At 37.2% G+C, this 25,368-nt stretch overlaps 1 protein-coding gene and 1 long non-coding RNA gene across 5 annotated transcripts in view; one reads left to right on the top strand and one right to left on the bottom strand.

Moving 5' to 3' along the window:
• The window catches only part of MARCHF1 (membrane associated ring-CH-type finger 1), a 338,074-nt gene that overhangs the window by 55,368 nt on the left and 257,338 nt on the right, over nt 1–25,368 (bottom strand). For all 3 annotated transcript variants that reach the window (XR_006380939.1, XM_044224785.1, XM_044224786.1), the window contains one exon: nt 16,214–16,394. Coding sequence is in view for 2 of the 3 variants with exons in the window: in XM_044224785.1 (XP_044080720.1) it covers nt 16,214–16,394 (181 nt within the window). In the remaining variant the exon portion in view is untranslated. The remainder of the gene's footprint in view (nt 1–16,213; nt 16,395–25,368) is intronic.
• The window catches only part of LOC122889543, a 60,592-nt gene that overhangs the window by 3,256 nt on the left and 31,968 nt on the right, over nt 1–25,368 (top strand). The window contains exons 2-5 of one of the 2 annotated variants that reach the window (XR_006380941.1): nt 9,732–9,972; nt 11,889–12,019; nt 20,774–20,928; nt 21,615–24,437. This is a non-coding gene — a long non-coding RNA (uncharacterized LOC122889543). Of the gene's footprint in view, nt 1–9,731; nt 9,973–11,888; nt 12,020–20,773; nt 20,929–21,614; nt 24,438–25,368 lie in introns of those variants that run through there. The other variant, XR_006380940.1, reaches the window with a different exon arrangement.

Raw genomic sequence — 25,368 nt, forward strand, 5'->3', positions numbered from 1 at the left:
AGTTTCCCCTAATGTTCACATCTTATATTACCATGATATGTTTGTCAAACAAAGAAACCAACATTAGGTACATTAATTTTAACTCAGCTTCAGACTTTATTAGGATTTTACCAGCTTCCCCACAATTTCCTTTTAAATGTTAGTTAGATACTGTTCCCTGATTAAAGTTCCAAGACTATATTTCACAGAGTTTGGAAAATATGGAAGAGATGTAAAAGACAATCTAGTACCTACTTGAAGCTTTCTTTCTGATACTGTCAGAATGATTTAAAGTTCTGAGCTGGGAACAATTTTCTCCTTATGTGAGTAAATGCTGCAGGAAGCGTGGTTCTAACTGGCATCACCTGGGAGTTTGTGAAGGAAAAAATCTCATGCCTCACCCGAGGCCTAGTGAATCATCAAAACTTGATTCTTTTTTTTTTTTTTTTAATATTTTATTTATTTATTTGACAGGGAGAGATCACAAGTAGGTAGAGAGGTAGGCAGAGAGAGAAGGAAGCGGGCTCCCTACTGTGCAGAGAGCCTGATGCGGGACTCGATCCCAGGACCCTGAGATCATGACCTGAGCCGAAGGCAGCGGCTTAACCCACTGAGCCACCCAGGCGCCCTCAAAACTTGATTCTTATTTTCAGATTTATTTAAATAAATCTACGGGAAATGTTCATTTGAAAGAATACATAGAATTTCATTTTATGACAGCCTCCTGGTCTCCCCTGCTGCACCATTCTATACCATCATCTAGAGACAGTCATTTAAAATACACTGGGTGATGCTTCTGATGTTTACCTCCAACATTTTATGTGATATGCTTCTATTACGTAATCTATTTTATGTAATGTGCTGCTATTGACAACTCATTGATATTTGTTAATATCATTGTTGATTTAATGCTGGCCAGGGAACTCCTCCCTCACATTCATACTCCCAGGGTAACTGTATGGCTATTTTGGTTATATTACTATAAGAAATTATAGTATATCTATGTAAAATGGTATTCATTAGGAAGTCAAGTATGGGTCTAGGGGAGTGTTTTTCAAAGTGTCGTCTGGGGACCCTTTTGAGGGACCCTTTCAGGTGTCAAAGTTATTTAATAATAATTCTTTTTTTTAATAGTTTGCATTTTAAAGATTTTATGTATTTATTTGACAGAGAGAAATCACAAGTAGATGGAGAGGCAGGCAGAGAGAGAGAGGGAAGCAGGCTCCCTGCTGAGCAGAGAGCCTGATGCGGGGCTCTATCCCAGGACCCTGAGAACATGACCTGAGCCAAAGGCAGCGGCTTAACCCACTGAGCCACCCAGGCGCCCCTTTAATAATAATTCTTAAAGATTTGTGAATGGTGAGATATTCCAGAGGGTGCGTCATGTACGATCAACAGACAGAAGGCAGAAGCAGATACGGGATTTCAGTTGTCTTCTATTAGGCCAGGCGTGTAAGAGATCTGTGAAATGTAAACCAATGTAACTCTTCTCATTAAATATTTTTGTGCTTTGGAAAATATAATTTTTCATAAAAATAGATTTATCTTAACATGCAAATGTTTCTTGTTACTTTTAAATGATTTCATAAGTACATACGTGAATATTTCTAGGTTTCAGTTTCTAATATGGTAGATATTGATAGATATAACCCACATAAACCAAAGCTATTTAGTGTCTTCAATAATTAGTAAGAGTGTAAGAAAAGGCCACAAAGCTTGAGTAATCAATACATTTCTGTTGCATTTTGAAGATAATGTCCTTTCATCTCTTTGCTTAAGATGTACCTACCTTATTTTTTTATATCTTTCACTGCATCTATGCAAAGCCTTTTAATTTTATTTCTCAAGCAAATCGGATATCCTATCAAGCTGATTATTTTCCCCCCCAGGGATCTAACCCTGAGACTTCTACTTTATTGTCCATTCTGAGCTGGTCACTGTCTTGGTCTCTCTCTCTCTCTCTTTTTCTTTCTTTTTTTCTCTCCTGCTCTCCCCTTCTTCTCCCTTCCCAGGGGTGATTGTTTCCAAATAGTTTAGAAATGTTTAGTGCACAGCCTTTGCCCTGGAGGCTCCTCTGCTCCCGACCCCAGCTATGTTGCTTTCTTGTACTTCTCCAATCCTCCAGTTTTTCCTGTATCAAGCCCCTTATTTTGCTGAAACCCTCCCTTGAAAAGTTTCCTAAGAGGGCATGGGAAGTAAACTTTTAGAGTCTTTGCATTGCCTAAAAATCTTTATTCTATTCTTATGTTTTATAGGTATACCTGTTTAGTACTCAGGTTATGGTTGAATATTTCTTTAGAATATTCAAATTCTTACTGTGTAGTCTCCTAAGCATGTATCGTTGAGCAGACCGCCATAACTCTGATTACAATGGAATTCATCAGAAGCCCTTTGAAAGCTTCCAGAATTTACCATTATTTATTCTTTGTATCCTGAATTCTTATAATTTTTACCTTTAGCTAAGTCTTTATTCATTTGTGCCAGATAATCATGCCCTTCATTTTTCAGAAGCCTCCTATATTACTTCTTTGATAATTTTCTCTGCTTTGTTCTTTACTCTAAATATCTGGGAATTTTCTTTTTCTTTTCTTTTCTTTTTTTTTAAATTTTATTTGACAGACAGAGATCACAAGCAGGCAGAGAGAGAGGGGGAAGCAGGCTCCCTGCCGAGCAGAGAGCCCGATGCGGGGCTCAATCCCAGGACCCTGGGATCATGACCTGAGCCAAGGGCAGAGGCTTTAACCCAGTGAGCCACCCACATGCCCCGTATTTTTTTTTTTTTTTAATCTGGGAATTTTCTTAACTGAATTCTAGACTACTTTTATTAAGACCTTTAAAAAATTTCTTTACTGATTTTTTGCCCTTTTATTTTAGTTTCTGAAATATTTGCTCGACTTGCTTTTTCAAGTAGATCACTGAATGCTTTTTATTAGGTAATTCTAAGGTATTTCTTAAAATCTATGCTTTCATGTCTTCTAAATTGATGGGAACTTGAAATATAAATATGCAATTTAACCAATAAACTTTCTTTGTCAAGTTCTGATACGAATCCTATGGCAGTTTCCTGAAGAATCCTTAAGACATGCACTTTCTCTCCCAATGGAAATCTTTAAGTATCACTTGGGTTGTATGTTACAAGTTTTAAGCCTGACATCCTCTAATTCCCCCCCAAATCTAAATGTTTTATGAAGGAGATAAATGTTGGCCCATAAAGAGCAAGACTTGTTAATTTGTCATGACTTTGTTTGGGGTGTCTCGTTGTATGTACGTATGTATGTATGTACGTATGTATGTACGTATGTATGTATGTATAGCATGAGTTGGGGGAGGGGCAGAGGGAGAGAAAGAGAGAGGGATGATCTCACAGCCTAGATCATTATCTCTTCTGTGAGATGGCCTGGCTACAAAGGGCTGGCTGACATGATCCTTGGTCTTTCTGACTCAGAAACTCCTGAGGAAGTTCCGTGATCCAAGTCCTGATCATCAGGAAGATATTTCCAAACACCCGTAATGGGTAGACTCAGGTTAAAAGAGACCAAGCTGAGGGATTAATCTGCACACAAAATAATCATGGCCCGCATCTTCTGTCTCCCCGGGTGAGGCATACAATTGCACAAATTGGTCTAGGGATGTCCCAAGGAAGAGTGGTCTAAGGGAGACAGGGGCACTGAGTATCCTTTTACCTCTTTTATATTTTTGAATTCCAAATAAAATCGCATTAAAAAAAGAGGAGAGGTCTATCACTTTATACAACTTCAGAGACCAGTTGTCATCTCAAAAGATACTTTTAACTTGAAAATTCTGGGACCATTAAAAAATACTGAGAAGTTGAAATTAAAGTCATTTAAAATTTACATATAGAGGTAGTTAACCTGTCTTCTCATTATGTTCCAGAGACACTGCTAAATGCTTTACATGTACTATTTCATCAGGCCTCTGAACAGCCATACAAGGGGGTACATGCTTTTGTTATCTCCACTTAGCACAGGAGGAGACACAGGTATGCAGAAATTTAGTCACTTGCTACAATGACCACGATCAAGGACACATACCCTGGCAGACTGACTCCAGATCTCAAGTTCCAGATCATCACATTAGTCAGAGGAGGTAAATGAAAATAACCGGACTATTGGATAATTCTTCAAAAAAATATTTCAATGAATCTATTAAAAAATTAATTACTCTATCAGGTGTTCATATGCAAACAGCTGCCTGGTACACTGAACACAGCCCTTTAGAAGGTAAGTACAAAACAAATTTTGTTCAACTATGCCAGGCAAGGCTAATTGTTTTAACATGTTTTATGAACTCCTGAAAAGGTTTCAGGATGTTGATGTGTTTCCTGTCTTAATTCTGCTTATTTTATTAATTTGCTCAGCACATTCCCTATAAACTGGCAAACTTTTTTTTGTTTGTTTTTGTTTTTTTAGATTTATTTATTCATTTGAGAGACAGGGAGAGAGAGAGAGAGGGAGAGAGCACAAGCCGGGTGAAGGGCAGAGGAGAAGCAAACTCTTCTGAGCAGGGAGCATGATGTAGGAGTGTATCTCGGGACTCCTGGATCATGACCTAAGCCAAAGGCAGATGGCCAACCAACTGAGCCACTCAGATGCCCCTAAACTTGCAAACTTAAACCAGCATAACTCTTATCTGGATGACTATACATTAGAAATTACTGGACTACAAATTAATCAATGCTTGTACCCCTAAACTAATTCAGCGCAGGATAAATAGTTCATTGAAAATGTGCATGTTACTCTCTTGTTGGCCTTAAAGTAAATTCAATCCTAAATACTGATTGAGGAAGATTGGAAAAGTGAACTTGCTAATAACAGAGAGCTGCCAAAGAAAAAAACACTTAGTAGGAATTCACTGCTTACAAAGTACTTTCACATACATGATTTTATTCCCCCATAGAATCCTGAAAACTTGGCAAAGAAGGTATTATTGCCATCCTTCTACCTTCCATTTTTCCGATAGATCCCATTTCAGGACACAAGACTCACCGAAAGCCACAGAGCAACTTCACTGGGGGTGTGACTCCAGCTTTCCAGACACTCACTTCTATCCAGCAGAGATCATGAACTCTTGGTTTGTGGGCTGATTCTAGCCTTCAGATCTGTTTTGCTTTGCCTGAATGGTTTTCAAGTTTGAATTAGTTACTGTTATTTTTAAAAATCAGAAGAGATACATTAAATCTAGAATCTGGGCTTCATCTAACAAAGCAGTTGATTTGGCAACAGGCCATGAGAGATGAGTGGTTATGACTCTGTTTAGAAAAGGCACATCTATTCAAAAATGCCATAGTTTTCACGACACCTCATCATATCTCCAGGACTGAAGTATTTGTCATTTATCATCATAAAATCAGACTGCTTCATTTATTTATATAAACTGTTTCCTGATACAAAGTAAATTATCTGTGGGAATGAGAAGCTTTCCACAGACACTTGGTAATTTTTCTCAGCCAATGTGGACGGGGTTATCTGTGTGTGCCTTCCTAACTCTGGTTCCTGGCATTCGTGTGGTAACCTTTTCATCTTAATTTCTTTTTTGAATTGTTTCCCTGATGGAACAATGAAGTAGTTGAGAAATGAAGACTTTTTCCACCTAGAAATAATTATCTCCGGTACTATTTTTAAGTCTCTTTCAAAATATTACAACTAACTTGTTTTCAAACTTCCTGTCTTCATCTCTACCCCACAAGATTATAGCTTCCGTAAGATCCAAAAATTTCCCTTGTTCATCACTGTAATCTCAGCACCAGGGACAGTGACTGGCACTCAGGAAACACCTGGTAACTGACTGAATAAAGTTAGGAGTAGTGAATCCTAACTGAGCATTGCTGAAACCTCTCCGTGTGGTCCCTCAGACACAGCTGGCTGTTGGGATGGTCTTATATATAAAGAGCCCAGTAGGAGATTATCAGTGTCTTAAGAGATAAGTCACTACCCAGATGCTGAAAAGCACTGGCTCAAAAATTCCTTAGTGTCTTTTATTGATAAAAATACTCCGTTCAAATTTCAACTTCTGTATTAAACTAGCTTTGCATTTACAGAAACACTAGCTTTCAAGAAAATATAATTATCTTTCTTAGACTCAACTATGCTAATTTGCTTGGGCCTTCAATCAACCTGGTTTTTTTTACTGTGCCAAGGAGAAAATGGCTTACAGCCCAGCCCGCCTGCCTCTTTTCTTAGGGTCAGAAATCTTCCAAGTGTGTCTTGGGGCTGCAGAACAGCTTTGTTGTCAAGAACTGCTCGAATCTAATTTGCTTTAGCCTTTAACCACCTGCTTGCAACTCGTAAGAAAAAAATGAAGTGTGGTCTGGCCCTGACATCTAGCTTCTACTCACTTTTTGGCACCCCTCCTCCTCCTCAGCCATCCTCAAACTCTCCTCTCCTCTCTCTGCTTCTTTCCTCCTCTTTCTCTTCCTTCTCCCTCTCTTCTCTCCACGTCTTCCTTTAGTCATGCTTTTTAATGGTTTTCTTTTTAAAATATATAGTATATCGTGTTTTTCTCACCATGATCTGCTTTAAAGGGTAACAGGCAAGATGAAGAAAGCACATATGTTCCTTCTTTTAGGACTCGGACCTTGGACTTCGGTTTACTGGGCATCCTGAGCTGGGAAACTGTTTGAGTAGGCAGTTGGCCTGGAGGCTGGCCAAAGGGGAATCATGGTCTGCTGTGGGGAAAGTTAAAGAACTGTCCTGGGAGCATTCCAAAAAACGAAGCCAGCAGGAAGCTGGATCAAATGGGAGAGGCTCAAGACAAAGCAGGAGGCTCAGCAAGTAAGGGAGAAAAGGCATGAAACCCTGTTCCCCAAAGATCTCCTCCCAGGTTTATAAATATTCCACTCCCTCCTTAAACATGTCAATAAAAGACAGAGACCCAAACCCCGAGTGCAGCTCTCCCTTGAGCTCACCCACCCTCATATCTCCAAAGAATACACTCATTTGAGTAAACTTTCCTACCTGCACCACTCAACTGTTGTGTGTCTGGTCTCCCCGGGAATTCTTTCTTTCTTTCTTTCTTTCTTTCTTTTTTTTTTTTTTAAGATTTTATTTATTTATTTGAGAGAGAGAGAGACAGCAAGAGAGAGTGGCTTAGTGGGTAAATTTGCCTAATTCAGGGCGAAACATTCCTATGCAAGATAATAAAGAGCACAGTATGCTGAGGCAGTGGGTGGCATAACAATGTGGGAAACAAAAGAAGAGGAACTACTGGATGGTAGAGAAAGATAGAAAATTGGAAGGGAGCTGGTTCCTGAGAGATGAGGTCTCTATGGAGTGAAATCTTTCAGACACCTATCTTATTAAAATGTGGATAATATCACACAAGCATGTTGAGGCTTGACAGCAGGGCCAGACTCCATCATTCCAGACAGATGTCAATCAAGGTCTTCCTCATTTTCCTCCTCGTCAGTGAGAAAGGAAGCAACTTGATTTGGTTTAAAATATTTGCTTTGGAAAAACCGTGTTGATTTCTTTGTTCCTTAATTCAAAAAATTAAACCAAAAGTTTAGGAGAAAAATTTTCTTAGATTTTATGCCAAGATTTGAGGAACTGGATAAATGAATTAAGAAATAATCCCAGCTGAAAGAGAACAATCTTAAGTTGCAGGAAAATTTAAATATGGCAGTAATTTAAAACTCAATTGTTATGCCATCTTAAGAAAACCTAAAATGAAACACAAATATAACTTCTTTCTCATTAAAAAACACTCAGTCATAAGATGATGCTTTGGGGAAATCTTTATTTGTAACCGTGTGTGTGTGTGTGTGTGTGTGTATGCATATGCTTCTGCACGGTTTAACTGGAAGCTTTTATGCTTTCCATATGGATCACTGTAATACTGATTCCCTCCTCTTTTTTTTTGGTTGCGCTTTTGGAAATATCTTTTTTTATTTATATAAATTATTTTTATTGACATATAATGTATTATTTGCCTCAGGGGTACAGGTCTGTGTGATATGCTCCTTTCAACAATAGTTATGTTTCATATATCAAAATACAAAGTATATAAAAGAAGTTCCATCTCCTATGTCCCTGTCCTTGTCAAAATAAAAATGTATTTTTGCAAGGATGGAATTGTATCCTGTTAAAGACTTCAATAGCAAATCTAATGAAAATTAAGTGTTTCTTTTCATACCTAGAATAGTAACACAAGGTGACATTCTTACCAAGCAAAGTGAGGTTATATTCTTTAAGCAATAATTTTCAAAGAGAGAAACAGAACTGAAGTAATATATAATTGGATCTACTAAGGAAGTGCTGAAGAGAAATGCTCCAGCCAACAATGATTATTCAGGAATTGGTAAAATCTCTTCTGTGATGCCCTCTGACAAATCCTGTTCTATATTCCCAGTTCTCTTTACCTGTTGTGCTGGATATCCAGTTGCTAAGTAATATCTTCTTGATTTGCCTAGGTTATGTGAATCATGGATAACAAGAGGAAAGTCATTCTGCTATGTACTTGTAGTTACTGTACAAAAAGAAATCCTTTTATATGGACAGTCTCACAAGTAAAGACCAAACATAGGATGGCATGCCTTCTTTAAATTACCTTTACCATTCCCTCTGGAGTTACAGAAAATTCTCCATCCCCACACAGCCATCCACTGATTTACCATGCCTTTCAAATTTATGACAAACTATGGTAAGTAATTCAACTTTCCCCATCCCTCCTGCAGTGGATGCTGTCTGGGAGCTGGGTTTTTTCTATCTGGCTCACTACTGAACACAAGTGGCCCATAGCAGATAGTACAGTGAGTACAGTGAATGAGTGACCTGGACATGACTGGAACTTTCTCAGAACAATCATTCAGAACACAGTTTGCCACTGGTTGGAGTTCACATCTGCCTTGAGGGAGGACTGTGTTCATGGATGGAAACTTCACAAAGAAAGAAACTCTTCTGCTGCCTAGAGAAGAGTATTTCCATTTTGAACAGACTATTCTACAGTATGGATCCCAGCTGGCTACAGTCTTCTTGTTTTTGAAATTTTAAAGACTAATCAACTCCTAGTATTCTCTCAAAAGACAAAAGGATGAGGCCATATGATAAATCCTAAGTATTTATTAGAAAAAGCCCGAGACATTTATATTTTTCATCTCATAATCATTTCATGTTAGACATGCTGACATTACTCTCTACGCATATTTAATACTAATTTTAATTAAAATATCAATTGCCGTTCTGAGGACATGGTAGATACTGTTTTTAGGCAACAGGCTTGAGCAATAGAAACTTGAGCAAGGCAGAAGGGCCCACAGCGATGACTGAGCTGATGCAAATAGGCTTATGAAGCAATCCACCGTGAAACAGCCAGAGACCCTAACTGACCAGTGACAACCAGACGCAGCTCCTGAGATGACGACAAAAGAAAATCCCCTGCGTCCCCACACTCCCTCACTTGGCCCTGTAACTGCGGCCCTCGCCCCCACCTCCGTGGCGGACAGTCTCTCCTCTGCTGTCCTGCCCGCAGCTCCCCTGGGGTGGATTCAGTCTGCTTTTATCTCCTCTGTTCTGCCTATAATGGATTCTCCCACCACGTGCGCCACAGCGTCCATCCGGCCGGATGTCCCACAGGCACGAGTGTGTTACCCCAGGAAAACAAATATAAACAAAACAACCCAAAACAAAATAAAAAGATTTTAGTAGAAAAGATAATGCTCCAGTTGAATTGAAATGCTTTTGTTTTAATGATCTCTTTGCTGTTTTGTGGTGTCCTTATCTTTTCCCTTCCCGCAGCTATCCGCGGAGGAGCCCTTCGCACTCCTCCTTCTCCCTGGAAGAAGCCCTGAGAAGTCAGGGAAGTGTTGGCTGCAGACTGCACCACCGCGGGAGAGAGAAATTTGTTGTGAAAAGCTTACCTGGTTCATTAGGACAGTGTGATTTTGAAAACAAAACAATTTCTAAGAGTGTTCTTAATCACTTCAACTGCACTTGGGGCTCATGTTACCATGGAGGAGAAGATGACAGAGCCAACAGGGTGAGCCAAATGATGAGTGCGGATATTTTTGTGCAAGTATAAAGGAAATGTTATCAAGACTCATACTAGGGCAGAGATTTTCATGGCCTCCAAGCATATGTATTTCTGAAGAAATGAAACAGCAAATCTGCCCCCCCCCCCCGCCCCGCCCCGAACTGGGCTCTGATTCGAGTAAAACATCCGTATTTGCTGAGGGGCTTTTTTTTTTTTTTTTAAATCATGTTATTCCAAGTAAAACTGAGAATTAAAAAGGATGCCAAAGAGAGGCCCAGGAATTCTGGAACGATGCCAAAATATTTGTACTCACTAAAACTCTTGCCAATGATCAAAAGAGAACGTTGCAGAACTTCATCTAGACCTGGGCCTTTTATAAACCCAATTTTGTAACTCTTGATTTTTGCCCTTATTGTTTAAAGCAGAAAAGCAGTAGCTATGAGAAATGTTGAATAAGGGCTCCTGAAGGAACAGAGACCTGGCCCCAGATTCCGAGAGCAGGAGAGTGAAGACAACAAAAAACAGATGAAGGGTACAAGAAAGTGGACTCTGACTTCTCAAAATACGCCTCTTTGGCACATTGATTATTTTAACCTGGTTATTTTAAAAACAGCAGACATGGAAAAGATTTAAAAGTCCAATGAAAGTTACTGTTTTGTAAGAGACATTTATGCTTATAAGGAAAATCTCCGTTTTTAAGGGTGTCTTCCTTGCTGTACCTGGAAGAGGTGATTCTAGAACTCTTATCAGTTCAGATGACAACAACTTCAATCTACTTAAACTTACTCTTGCATACTGGTTTTCCTGGTAACCTCCCAGAGCTGCACTCTTTTCCCTAAGGTCTTCTTTTGTCTTCAGCTGAAGATGGTATCTAGGGTGATGACTTTGGCCATTTCAGTGAGTTACTTGGTTTTCCTGGTCTCTCCCACGTATAAATGTTATCAAAGTTTTGTTTGTTTTTCTGCTGTTAATCTATCTTTTATACTGATTTAATTATCAGACCAGCTGAAGGACCTAAAACGGAAGAAAGGAAAACTTTTCTGCCCCTATAAAGGGCTTTCAAAACATTCCAGGTTGGCAGATGCAGAATCAAGATGTGAAAAGTAATAAAAGAAAATCTTGATTGAAATGAAGTCAGGAGATCAGAAGAGGGTAGCTCTCACACGCTGTACTATAGTCATCAACTGCAGATCCCAACAGAAAAAAAGAACCTTGCAACTGATGCTACTATAGCTCTTTATATTTCAGCAGGACCCAGAAAGGGTTTTTCTTCTTTCTCTCCCCTCCCCCACTACCCGCAGGAGCTCAGCCAATGAGACAGTCACAAGTCCGCCAAAGAAAAGCCACTATACTTTGAACTCCAAGTTTAATCCAGTGGACTCTTCTTTATTATAACCCTCTGGACTTCCCCCTTTCATCTATAAAAGAGAATTCCTCCCTCTCCTTTGTTCTCTGGACTTGCTATGATTTTGCTGTAGATTGCTTGACCCAAACTGCAATTATCTGCTATTCCTGATTAAACCCATTTTTGCTGGTAAAATAACTGACAGTTTATTTTTAAAGTTAAAGATAAACAGCTTTCAATGCTATGGAGCCAGTTAAGGTTTTTCAACCTATAAAACAAGTGATGTATCCCTTGTGGTGTAACTAAGTACTAAGAAAATACATTGGATAAAATATCCATGTTTAAAAAGAAAGATTTTAGAAAAAAAATTTATTTCAGAAAGATTTCTTTTGGAAGATTTCCATTGGAAATGGTCTGGATAAAAACTGAGGTTTTGGTGCTTAAGGAGAGAGACTGTCAGCCACTTAAGGCAGCACGACACCATACATGGGCACAAGCTTTAGAATCGGGGAGCTCTGGGGTGTGTGATAATAAGTAAGGTTGATACTGTGTCTCCTTTTTCTCATGTGTAAAATAGGTTCCACGTGCCTACATGAAATGGGGTTGTAATGAAGATAAAAGTTAACTGATATATTCTAAATATCTGGCACAGAGTTGAAATTCAGTATGGAGCAGTTGTATTAGTAAAACAGCAAATTCTCCAGAATGGTAAGTAAATGCAGCATTTTTAATTTTCTTACATATGATGAGGTAGCATTATTCAGATGGCGTACTCAGAGGATCCTAGCTAGGAGTCTGACCTCATTCTCCATCCTATCTAATTTTAAGACTATGACCTGCAAGACCTCCAGGTTAGTGCAGAATCAATAATAACCTATGCGCTATTAGTCTGCTATGGTAACTTGCACTGGCTCTTCTGAAAGACAAATGTTATGTCAAATTAAGGGGAAAGGAAGGAATTAACATAGCATTTGTCAATTATAGTTCTTCATTTTTTAAAAAGTAGATATTTCAACTGAAACTTTGGAATTCATTATGGTGGAAGTGTATAAATACCAAAAATGATTACTCCTTTTTACTTGGCATAATAAATTCACCTAGAACTTAAATGTTATGAAGTTTCCAATATTCAACTGTTTTGATCTACAAAAATGACAAGTGCTTATGGTTTGATCTAATCATTACTAAAGCCAAGGTAATTGATTCACTGTCTCATTTAAAAATGAGACAAGGAGCAAAAGGATGCATAGAGGTGAATATTCTGTATTATGTATTTGTCAAATGGTTTGCATATGAGAAACTGTATAAAGAAATAATTTAGGGGGGAACATAAAGTTGTCGGTACCATTTGATGACCTCACAAGCTTAGCTTCATATCCAGTCACTGGTCTCTCCTAGTCAGACTCAAATCTGATGCAATCAAATGCAATTCTTCAGCTTTGGAACAGGGGAAGGTTTATGCTTCCTAGCTGATATTGCATGCATTTCCGAACTGTACTGCTTTGTGTATTTTTATCTTTTTGTCTTTCCTGGGCCCTTGGAATTATTTAGGATCCTTGGTTATTCGTGGGGCTTTTACTGAGTGTTATAAAAGTAGGTGAGCTGCTAACTTTAAGATGATGAAAACTGCTTTTTTTTCAAAGAAGTCCTTTGTTTCATTTAGATTTTAAAGATTTTTCTTCTGGAGACATTAGGATACCTTGATGAATTTACTAACTAAAGATTTTGGTGTAATAATAGTGGCAATTAGTGAAGTAAGGTTTTATGATCTCTTTAGGGATTATTAAGCCCCAAAATTCGTCAGACTATGATTTTAACTTTTCCACCTTAAGAAGCCATTTCATCTAAACAGAATCTCCTGCCTGTATTGAAGAATGGTAGACATTCAGAATCATTAGCTAAATTAACTGTTTCATGTAGTTGGTCTTTAGAATGTTATAAACTGTAATGGAATTACTGAGATGAGAGAAATTAATGGGATATACTTTGTGCATATTCTAAGCAATGCTATACCTGTCATTTGTGATTAAAATATATCAAAAGAAAACTGTTGATGAATCTTAGTGCCATCAAAATAAACCATCTAGAATAGTTTACAACTGCCTCATATCTATAGAGTTTATGTCATCTCAGAATCTGAAGTCATTTTAAATACTGCCATTTACATAGTATTATGCCAATGCCTCACCATTTTCAAGGAGAAAGTACAAGTTTGGAACACTTTTTTTAGGTTTTTAAAATCTATAGATCATAAAGGCAGGGACAGAATGCATGTTTCTCATGTACAGGACTCACATGTTAGACCAGGAGCTGAAAATTCAGAGTCTTAGTCTAGAGCGACAGATGAGTGGGAATGGCACAAGGTCTTGGGATCAGACACGGAGGGAGGGTTAGGAAATGTGGAACCCTTGAAAGCAAACAGCCTTTTAAAGGCACTAGCCTCACTCATCTCCACTTCGCTACCCCATAGATATTGTCCTAGGGGGATGTGGTTCCAGGAGAGTCAGGTTCTGTGATTTTTCAAGCACACAAATATGTGGAGTTTTACATGAAATACCCACACATCTAGATGTTGGTATCTGTTTCAAATGTTAAGCCCTGTGGGTCAAATGAAACACATCTGTGGTCTATCAGGAAGCAACCTCTGGATTAGATTCCAACATCCTCTGTAGATATAAAAATGCTATTAAAAATGATGGATGTTGAGATGTTGTCCTTCATCAATACTTATGACAAAGGACATGTTTTTTTAAAAAGAAAAGGTATATCATTAATTGATAGCCAGTAGGTGCCCACTAGACGTGTTCATTATTAAGAATATTAAAAAAGATGGATGTATTCACTGCCTTTCTCTGGTTCTCAACTAACCTATTTGAGAAAAAAATGGATTTTGTGGTAGGGTTGTAAATGATTGGGAATGGAATACCAAGAAAGGATCAAAGTTGTACATAAAGGATGATTCCACAAAATCTGAAGGTAGAATAAGAATTTTCAAGTTCCACACAGCATCATGTATTGTTTATTATGCAAAAAGGGGGGAGGGATAGATAGTATGAAGAAGAGAGAAATCTGAATATTTTATTATCCTAAATTGTTGCTTTCTAATTGAAATATTACATTTGACAAAGTTGAAATGAACATTTTATATAGCTAGAAGTTGGAAAAAAAAAAAACAACATGGTGAAATATACAGATACTCTGAAATGATTTGCAGGTCCCTGAGGGCCACGGAGAGAAATTTACAGAATCACAGAGCACAATATATTATTTAGCTACTCCAGACATCACACAGTATCTGTTCAATGGATGAAGCAAAGGGCAGAGAGTAAGGGTCCATTCTATTTCTGGCATTGATTGCTCTGGGACCTGGAGGAACAGAGCGTCACCTTTTGTCACTCAAGTTACCCCATATATTAAGAAAAGACAGTGCATAGCCAGCCAAAGGCATTCTGTATATCAGTTCTGACATCTATAAATCATTTGCAGACTTTTAAAATCAAGTCTGTGCGACAGCAAGGAATGCTTTTCTCCCTCCCCATGATTTTCAGAATTAATGAAGAATTGCAATGGCAACAGCCCATTGCATTCCTATTGGAATATTCTTGTTTGCTTTACATCTCTCCTCATCCTGGAGCTCATTGTGTTTATTTCTTTTCTTTCTTTTTTTTTTAAGATTTTATTTATTCATTTGATAGAGAGATAGAGAGAGAGCACAGTAAGCAGAGCGGCAGGCAGAGCGAGCGAGAGAAACAGGATCTCTGCTGAGCAGGGGCCCGACGCGGGGCTCGACGCGGGGCTCTATCCTAGGACCCTGGAATTATGACCTGAGCTGAAGGCAGCCACTTAACTAACTGAGCCACCCAGGCACCCCTCATTGTGTTTATTTCTAAGCAATGTTCTTTCCATCCACTTTTGCTTTACATTTAATTTAAATGAAAAAGCAGCTCTAGGTAGGATCATTATTTAAATTGCAGTATCCATACTCTCCTTTAGAAATTGAGGCATCCATATATGTGAGGATGTAACTTATCTTTTTACCTAAAAAGATAAAGTTAAAAAGGTAAAAAGATAAGTTACATCCTAAAATCCAGGGCCCTCGCTATAGGGCATGAATTACATAAAGTTCATTGTCTTCATTTGTATCCTTCACAAATTACCCTTTGCTCGCTTTGAGTGTGATGCTACCTATATTTGACCCATATTCTAACCTTCATTCTTTAGCAAAATAAAAGTGAGGAATTTGAAGATCAAGTTTGTAGATAAGAAAACTTACCTTTCTCTTCCAGCTTGATGCACAATATGGAAAATAATACTTTTTCTATCTACTCTAATTATACATGAACTATCACACCAAATTCCCAAATAAAGGCAAATGCAAAAAAGAGTTCACACCTTTTGGAAGAAAACATTCTTTTCTATTACCTAAAGCTTGATTTTCAGGAAATTAGATCAGTTGATATTGTTTACTGTAATCTATTATCCTACCTTCCAGGGAATCGACTGCAGTAAATACAATGTTCTCACAGTTCCATCAATTCAATTACATCAAAGTACAAGTATATTTATTTCATATGTGTGCATGCATATATATATATATACACATATATATATATATAAAATGATGCAAACACAAACATCATACACATACACTCACACACACGCGCGTGTTCTTTTTTTGATTTTGAAGAATGACCTAAAAATCAGAGGCCCTAGAACATAAAACAGAGACGAAGGATTATTTGCAAACATTTGGCTGTTTCATATATTGAGGCCAGCACAAAGCATGTACTCTTCATGGATATTAGCATGTTACCAAATTCTACTGGGGAAAGAAATGGATTTTTAAAACATGCCTGCAGTTGCCAGTGCTCCCTTTCAAACCATTTCCTGCACATACCATACCTTCCGGAGGGGTTTGAGCTTAGTCTCCATTATGAAGTCATACTTGCAGAGCTCACAGCAGCGCGTGTCTGAGCTCTTGATCCACTGGTGGAGGCAGGACTGGTGGACAAAGCGTAGGGTGCCTGTGCAGCGGCAGGGTGTGATGAGGGGGCTCTCTTCATCCCCTTCGCAGTGACAGATCCTGGGGAAGGACACAGCAGTCAGGATGAGATCTCCCAGAGGACCTTTCTCACCTATGGATTTCCTCCCTGGCTCATACCAGAGGGCATTAGAAATTGCAACCTAAGAATTAGAAAGCATGTACATTTCACTCCAGCGGGATCCAGAACCCAATGGAGGTTCAATCACTTGCTACTTACGTTCATGTGATTAGCCATTGGATACTTAGTATCTCAAAAATGTTTTATCATTTTGTTTCTATACTAATGCGATTTTAATAGCACAACTATTGATCCATCTCCCCAGCTTAATCTGTTTCCTAGGTCAGTGTCTGTAAGCATAAGCTTGATTTCATATATAAAAGTTGTGATTTATAGGCATTGTAAGGGATGTTTGAATCTGATAACTTTATTGTTTTAGTGTGATGACAGTTTTATAGAAGCACGGTATATAATTTAGTACCTATGCTATCCTACCAATGTGGAAGAATTATGAAAAATTTTAACATGTTACCAAAGAATAAAGTAAATATTGAAAATTTCAGGTTGAAAATACTGTATTTTCCTAGGTAGACACACACATACTTGGTCACAATGAATTGCCTAAATTGTCAATAATCATCATTGTTTAAAGTTACAGAAAAAAACTACATAAAATTGTTTCAGTATAGTAAATTCTATTGTTTTAAAGTTTTAATTGTTACATCTCCCAAGGAATTCAGAGTTCAACTACTTTACTGAATTACTAAAAATTAAGATGTCATAGATTCACAGTCTGTGAAATCTTCATTATTCTGATCTACAAATTTTAAGAATTTGCTTTCCTCATTAGATGAGATAAGCTTTTCATGTCTCAAGATCACGAATTCAAATCTTAGCACTTCAATAATTCTTGTGATTTACCCAGCTGTTAGAAGTTGTTAATAAATTTGATTGGAAATATTTTTTAAATATATTTAGAAAATATGAATGGCATATTTCAAAAAAAATCTGTAAAAACTACTTTTTTGAGTTGAGTTGTAGCAGCAGTCTTAAAGAATGTTTGAATTGCTGCTCTTTCCTTTTAGGTCTATATGCCCTATTCTCTAGAAGCTTGAGTTTTAATGAGTGGGTTTTTAAAGCATATTTATCTATCTTAGCTGTCTCCTCAGGGGAAATGAAATGCTCTAATTGTTACTGAAGTAAGACACAGGAATTGAAACCAACCTTTAGCCCTTCCCTAACCTCAAAATAAAGAAGTATGACACAGTACGTCAGTATTTTGAATCTCTTTTTCTTAAGTAAAAATAAAAAAAATAAAAAAGGAGCACTGACTTCTAAAGTCCTTAGGGTGGGTGTGATGAGATGAAGTTCAAAATCAGAGTCCTCCTCCTCCCCTTCCCCCCACTCCCACTAATACAGGAAGTAGTGGTGTTACATTAGCACCACATATAAAAGGCGTGGTGGGGAAACACTAAAAACTTCCTGAATTCTATTCTTCATATTCTACTCTATTTGTATTCCAGTATGAAAGTCTGGAATATCTCCTCTTGCCACAGGTATAGGTCCTAGGAATCCGGGCTTAGTGAACTTTTAATCACAATTGTTGCCGATAGAGTACTGGTCTCATGATAGATAGGTGTTCAGTAGATGTTTGTTGAGTAAAAGAACCATTTCATGAACAAACTATAGCTTTCTATAAGAGCAACCAGTGAAAACAAATCTGGGTTTCTATAGCACTTCATTTGGTTGTAATATTTATTTTTGGAGCCTTTCAAATAAATAAAATCTTTGAAACCTAATGAATTACACAGCGTAAGAGGTTGATATTTCTTATGTCTTTGAATCTCTCAAGTCTCTGCCTCTACACAAAGATACTCCTTCAGATCAGGAGTCAGCAAACTGTGGCCTAATTCTTACTGTGGCATGTGTTTGTAATTAACATTTTATTGAAACACACCCATGCAGATTTGTTTATGTATTGTTTAGAGCTGTGTTTGCACTGTAACTGCAGAATTAAGAGTTGATGCAAAGACCGTATGGTCACAGGGACTAACATATTTACTACCTGCTTCTTTATAGGAAACATTTGCTTGCTGTTGCCTTAAATATGGTGATTCTGGGGTGCCTGGGTGGCTGAGTTAGTTAAGTGTCTGACTCTTGTTTCAGGGTCATGATCTCAGGGTCATGAGGTCGGCCCCACCTCTGGCTCCGCCCATAAAGGGGAGTCTCTTTGTGATTCTTCCTCTTCCTCTGTCCCTTTTTCCCAGCCACTCCCCTGGAGTATGAGTACACCCTCTCTCTCTCTTTCAAATAAATAAAAAAGTCTTTTTAAAAAACATCAATTCTGAATTAAAGACAATATATGACTATTACCAATGATAATAAAACAAGGTTTATAAAATTCAACTTTGGCAAGTAACAAAAGTTGAAGTAAAGCTTACATAGAGAAGCGCACAATAAAAACAAAAGTCCTTCCCCGCCTGGCATTGAAACCTGCTGATCCATGAAGACTCTGCAGGGAGAGTGGCGACATTTCTCATTTGAAAAAGAAAAAAGTTGCAATTAATGCCATCTGATAATTTATTACTAAAAAAAGATCACATCAAATGCTGCACAGCTGCCAAGATGATTCCGAGGCTCTGATTTTTTTTTTTTAACTGACATGAATAAAGTAATTTATTCATAAGCCGATTTAAACAAAGACCTTGCTGATTACTGGGTTCAACCTGACCTGAGCAGTTTACTGATTGTAGTCCAACTTCCTATGTCTCACAGATTCATTTTAAAAAAAATTTCTGCTGAAACTGTTACCTGAAGCACCACCAGCAATTTCATTTCTTCATAAAATTAAGGTTGTTTCCCACAGGGAAAATCAAAAGCTTGATTCGTTTTCATTCCCGTTTCACAAGATTTATTTTTACATGATTTTAGCATTTTGTATTTTTTCTAAATTATCCAACTCGAGTTGGACCCCAAGAGTCTTTTTCAAATCATGCTGAGATTGTTCTAAATGAGCTTAAGAGCTAAATATCAACTTCAAATTTCTACCGGAAATAAAAAATAATGTGATGGTGCCATTATGAAAAGAATTAAAGAATTCCTAAGCTGATATATTTCACACTAACCAAAATTGCCAAATTATAAGTGAAAACACAGTAGTAAAAGCATACACTTGTTTTCTCCAACAGAATAATTGTGTAGAGAAAATGACTTTAATAATAAAATTGCATTGTAAAATATTTGTAATTTTAATGCATTTTTACATTAAGGGAAATTGAGGCTTGGGAACTGAGTGATTCTATAAAATTATTGGTGATTGACTTCAGTGTCTATCATATACTGACAAGAACAAGCTGAAATCACAAACTTTATTAGCATTTTGCTCTTTTAACTGGCTATTTATAGTCTAATCAGTGTATTAGTGGTGAAAGAGACTTTCACCACTTATGACTTGAATAAACTTCTACTTCCATATACCTTCTAGCTTTCTGTGAAAAGCAGACCGCAAAATAGTATTAGGCAAATTAAATTCTGGAAATTGTGTGTGTGTGTGTGTGTGTGTGTGTGTACATAAAATCCCTCCCTTAATGTTTGAGTTTTAAGAGAAATAGATTTTTGTTTGGTTTTGTTTGGTCTAATGTATCTTAAAATGATCTGCACTGCTCCCCATCCCCTCCATTGTCAAGGCTTCTTGGTTCTGGTAGAATTTTTTTTTTTTTACATAAGTTTTCTTTTTTTAATAATTTATCATTAAAAAGGAATCCTTTTGAGGGTCATAGTGATTATGTACTTTTGGGATTTTTTTTTTCATTCATTTATTCATTCATTCACATTTTCTTCATCTTTGCTACATGCAAAGAAAATCAGACAATAGCATCAGAGTGTAAGGTGAATCTAGAAGGAGACAACAGAATCTGGAAGCAGATATCCCATTTGTACAACTATTACAATCATCCAGATATTAAGAATCTGAAACAATATTGTAACACTGTGTAGAGTGGCAACAAAGCCCATTTACAGTATGTAACACCCAAAGGCAGTCATCCCTATAATTTTCAGATAGGCTCTTAACTCCATACCCCTCTCCAACTAAATAATCTTAAAGCACAATAATTATGGATACAGCTATGTTTGTAATGGCTTAATCTGGATATTAATCTTACCTCCAAACTAATTCTCATGCTGCAGAGTTTGGCATTCATTGTTAGAATTCACTTTCTTCAGCTAAAAATGATTAGAATCCATGTGGGTGGAAACCATATTGAAAGGTATTAAACATCGGATGAGAAGTTGATGCTCAAGTAAATGAATGAACAGATATAATTTCTCTTTCTTTTTGAGAAATAATAACATAGCAGTAAAAGAATAGCAGATTAGAGGCACTTTTATTTTTAATTTTCATTTCATTTATTTTAAACAGGGAAAAGGGGGACTTGTTCATACGCAGAGCTGAAGATGCCACAGAGAGAGAGAATGCTTCATGTTTGAATGAAGATTCTTGAGAAATCAAGAAAGTATGGGGAAAGGAGCTATAGCAGAGGAGTGTCTTTGGACAGGTGGAAAAATACATGGGAGGTAAACAGACACTTTTTTTCCTGTGAGCAAGATGTAGAGGGAAAAGTGTAAGAGAAGGAGATAGAAGAATTGCAGTTGCTGGATCTGGGGAGGGGCTTCCTGTCTCGTGGGATACAGGAGACCATGTGTCTGCTCCACAGAAGGCAGGAAGGCGTGGGGTTAAAGTATTAGAGAGGCTGTCAGTAATTAGCAAAAGGCACTTTGAGAATGTGATGGGAAATTATCCAAGCATGAATATTAAAACCATGGAGAGGCAGTGAGGTCCTTGGTGAGATTAGACAGCACAAATTTACAGTGGACACTGTTAACACTGCTAGGAGTCAGCGGCTTTTAGCGCTCAGAGAGCAAGTCTACAGCTGGTAGCACAATCCAAGTCGTCTTGATATCACTAAGTCAGAAATGGGAAGGACAAAGGCTCGAAGGATTCTGATGCATCAGCGAACACAGTGTGAAAATACTTGGTCATAAGGTCTAGACTCTGAGCCGGGAAGCGAGTAAAGCCATCTTGTGGTTAATGTATCATGGGGAGAGGATGGGTTTGAGAGATGGGAAATTGCAACAATCATGAAGAGTTGATGTTGAAAGTGGGAGGAAATGGGACAAATGTTGTCTATGTGTAGTGTAGTCATATCCCTCATGGATGAATTCATATCCTTTTTGTGGTCCTTTTTCCCCCACTGTCACAGGAAGAAATTTTAAAAATATGAAATTATTTGGTGTTTGAGACCCACGAAGAAACCAAATCCTGACTCACATGCTTGCTTCTGGCTCCAGAAAACAGGAGAGGTTCTCAGTTTACTCATGTGTGAAAGAGGTTAAAAATAACCTCTTAGGGTGTCATGCAGATTAAAGGTGATGAAAGAGTGCAGTACCTGGCACATTATAGGCAAATATTTGTTAATTTTGTCATAGAATGATGGGTCACTACTGCTAGTACTACTACTAATTTTGTTCACCTATGCCACGGCTTTTGCTGTATTGGGACTAATTGTTTTTAATGACTACTTTGGTAGTAGGTTAGAGCCAATGCTTGTAAGGCCAAGGTCATGAATTCTGACTCCATAAAGGGCAGTTAGCTACTGACACATTTGAATCCCTACATCAGTCAAGTCACAGACATGTCTCAAGGAAACCTAGGTACAGGAGTACATTTAGATCTGTATATTGGGTGGCCTCAGATAAGTTTTCGGATAGTTGGTTTTCTCATCTTTGAAATGTTACATGGCTATTGTAAGTCTCAAATAGGATCAAATAGGATATATGAGAAAATATTACACAATGTAAGTACTATCCCAGAGGTATTATTACCAGTATATATGTGATCAATAAAATCAACAAAAATTGCTGCTAGTTAATAAATGCAATGTATTGCATGTTTTTATAAAAGCAACTCAATTTTTCGTGTCTGCACTTCAGTTTGTAGGACTCTCATTTTTCACCTCAGAGAACAGTGATGTAAGAAAGGGAGATCTACCTCACTAATGAGATTATTTTTTTCCTAAGCTACAAAACCCTTCTAAGATTCAGGTCTGAAAACCTTTTCTTTATTTTTCCTGATTTTTTTTTTTTTTTTTTTTTTTTTTTTTTTTTTTTGTATTGTTGGCTAACCCCTCCTTCTTGAAACTTTTCCCTTTTGGCTTCTGTGACCACTAGCCCTAAAGTTGAGAAAAGTGTCATTAGAAGAATATATAAGAAGATTGTAGGGATAAAACAGTGATTAGTTATGGAGAACAGACCAAAGATGTTAGGATTCTGGAGACTGGGAAGGTAATAAATGATAGGTAAGATGGGAATATGACATGATTTGGTAGGTGAGATATCGTGGTGAGAGATGACAAGGAAATAATATAGAATTCAACAGATCTAAATTCATGGCTCTCTTCCATGAATTCAGAATTATAAGTCAAAGGGATACCTTTTAAAATATGAGTTTAGGATGTTAGCTAGACTTATTGTGATCATTTCACAATATATATAGATATCAAATCATTGTTGTACACTTGAAGTAATATAGTTAATATGTCAATTATAAAAGTAAAAAATAAAACATGAGTGCAGTAATTTTGAGACAAATACAGAGAACTAGTGACTATTATATTTCACATTTTGGAGGGGGAAAAAAAAAGCAAGAAAGGGGAAATTACATGATACCTGTCTTTAGATATATGAAAAACTTTTGTGTGAAATGGTAGCTAGTCTTTTCTGTCCCACAACTAGATCCAATGAGTAGAAGTTAAAGGAAACAAATTTCCCTAAAACACACACACACACACACACACACACACACACCCTCAGAGCTTTCAGAAGATGGAATGAGTTACCCCAAGACAGTGCAAACTTCTCACCATTGAAAGTACTCAGATATAAGTAGGGTATTTATATGACAGACATAGTGTAAAAGGAGCTCATGCAACAGTAATTAAATAACATGACCTCAAATTTCTTTTTTAATGTTGCAATTCTTTTATTTTTTTCTTTCCCACAGACTGATTTCTACTGGATCCTTCCTGCTACTATTTCTTTGTCAGCATTTCCTCTCTGCTTTTCTTGGGAGTTTTGTACTTCAACTTCCAGCATCACTCCTAGACTTGTGGTTTCAAAACACTTCTTATCTCCAAAACCAACCTCTGCCTTTCTGATAGCAAGAAACTTCAGCTAGTTCTCTAACTCCATTAAGGGGGTATCCCACTGAATGCTTCCTACATCTCACCATTTCTTAAACTAGCTTTTCTTCCCAAAAATGTCAGATAATAAGTATCCCATTCTAAGCTTGCCTTTATCGTGGAGCCTTCCATATACTTTAGACTCAGTTTTCCATATCTTCTTTCTTTTCTTCCTTACTACCATCTCCTAGTAGTTTTGGATAGTCAAAAGGTACATCAGCTGTCTTTAAGACTTTGCTCTTCTCAAATCATTCTCAAAACATAGTTATTCAGATCTTTTTCTAAAATACTGTCACTCTTCAAGAACTCTATCATCAATCAAATAGAATCCAAATGACCTTGCCTGCTTTTCGTATTGCCTTCCATAATTTGTATTTACCTTACCTGTCCTGCTATATTTCCTACTAATTCCTAACATAGAGGCATAGTACTATGATTAGCTACATGTACATGCAGTACATGGTTAGCATAATTATTACCCTGATTAGCTGTGGGTTTTGCCATAGATCAGTTCCCTCCATGCCAAGATCTTGATTTCTATAGGCCTAGTGGCTATATAAAGAGTCCTGGATGTACTGTCTATTAAGCCTCATTGATTCAGAAATGTCATCATGTGCTACACATGTCATGATGTGAAGAATGTTGGGGAACACTGGTGTGGTTGTTAAAAATACTATCAGCATTGGAATCATGGTTCTGCCTATCTATGTCTGTCAAATTACTTAATCTCTTGTGTTTTCAAGTTCTTAATCAATAAAGTAGGAAAATAGCAGTGTCTACAGTTCATAGGATTATTTGTTAAGATTAAATTAAGTGATCAATAAATGTTAAATGGTACTTTTTCAATCAATGTTGACATGGTTGTTTCCTTAGTCCATTGCATTCTGGGAATTTACTCAAATATGATCTTGTACCTGTGATTTCCTTCCTCGCTTGATAATACCTCATCTAAATTTAAGCTATTCTAAGACTCATACCCTTACAGGAACAGCCTCTAGATCTTCTTTCCCTCTAATGTTCCCTCCATTTCTTGAGGTTTCATTGCTCGTAAATCCTCTACTACACAGATCTGGTCTTTGTTTTTTAATTATTTCATCTATGCAAGCTCTGGTATTATGACCTAGCTAAATTCTTGTTTATTAATTTTGGAGGGCAAGATTTTCTTTGTATAGCACAATGCTAAGAGTAATTTAAATGAGAATACTGTTAAAAAAGTCAGGGTAAAGATGATTAATTACTGGACCAGAAATGGACTGGGAATGCTATTTAAACAAGTTTGAAGAAGAGATCAAAAGAGATAGCTTGGTGAGATGATTTGGCAATTCTCAGAACTTGTTACTCAGTACCAGTGTTTTGTTTATGTTTCGGGAAAATTCACTTATAATGAAAATGAGAAGTGTATGATCCTTACATATACTATGCACTCTTTAATTTGCATTTGAGGAACTAAACTGAGGGGAACCAATTTTATATCCCATCTGAACATGACAGGAAGTCAAGCAAGTAGAAAGGAGAAGTAACTCTTAATATGCAGAAAAGATGGACAGTATTTAATATTATTCTTACTAACAAATGTTTCAACCAACTCTTACTGATATGGAATCAGCATACATTTTTGGAATTAAAAAAAAAACCTTATAAGTCATATTTCTAAAATTCTCTTTACACAGATGAAGCAATAAGCTACCTACCATTCAGCTTGAGATGAAGACTATCTTGAAAACTCTAATTAAAAATAGTTGTGACATAAGAATAAAAATAGTCTATGGATGGCTAA

The sequence above is a fragment of the Neovison vison genome, chromosome 11 (genome assembly GCF_020171115.1).
Source record: "Neovison vison isolate M4711 chromosome 11, ASM_NN_V1, whole genome shotgun sequence".
NCBI classification, from domain to species: domain Eukaryota; kingdom Metazoa; phylum Chordata; class Mammalia; order Carnivora; family Mustelidae; genus Neogale; species Neogale vison.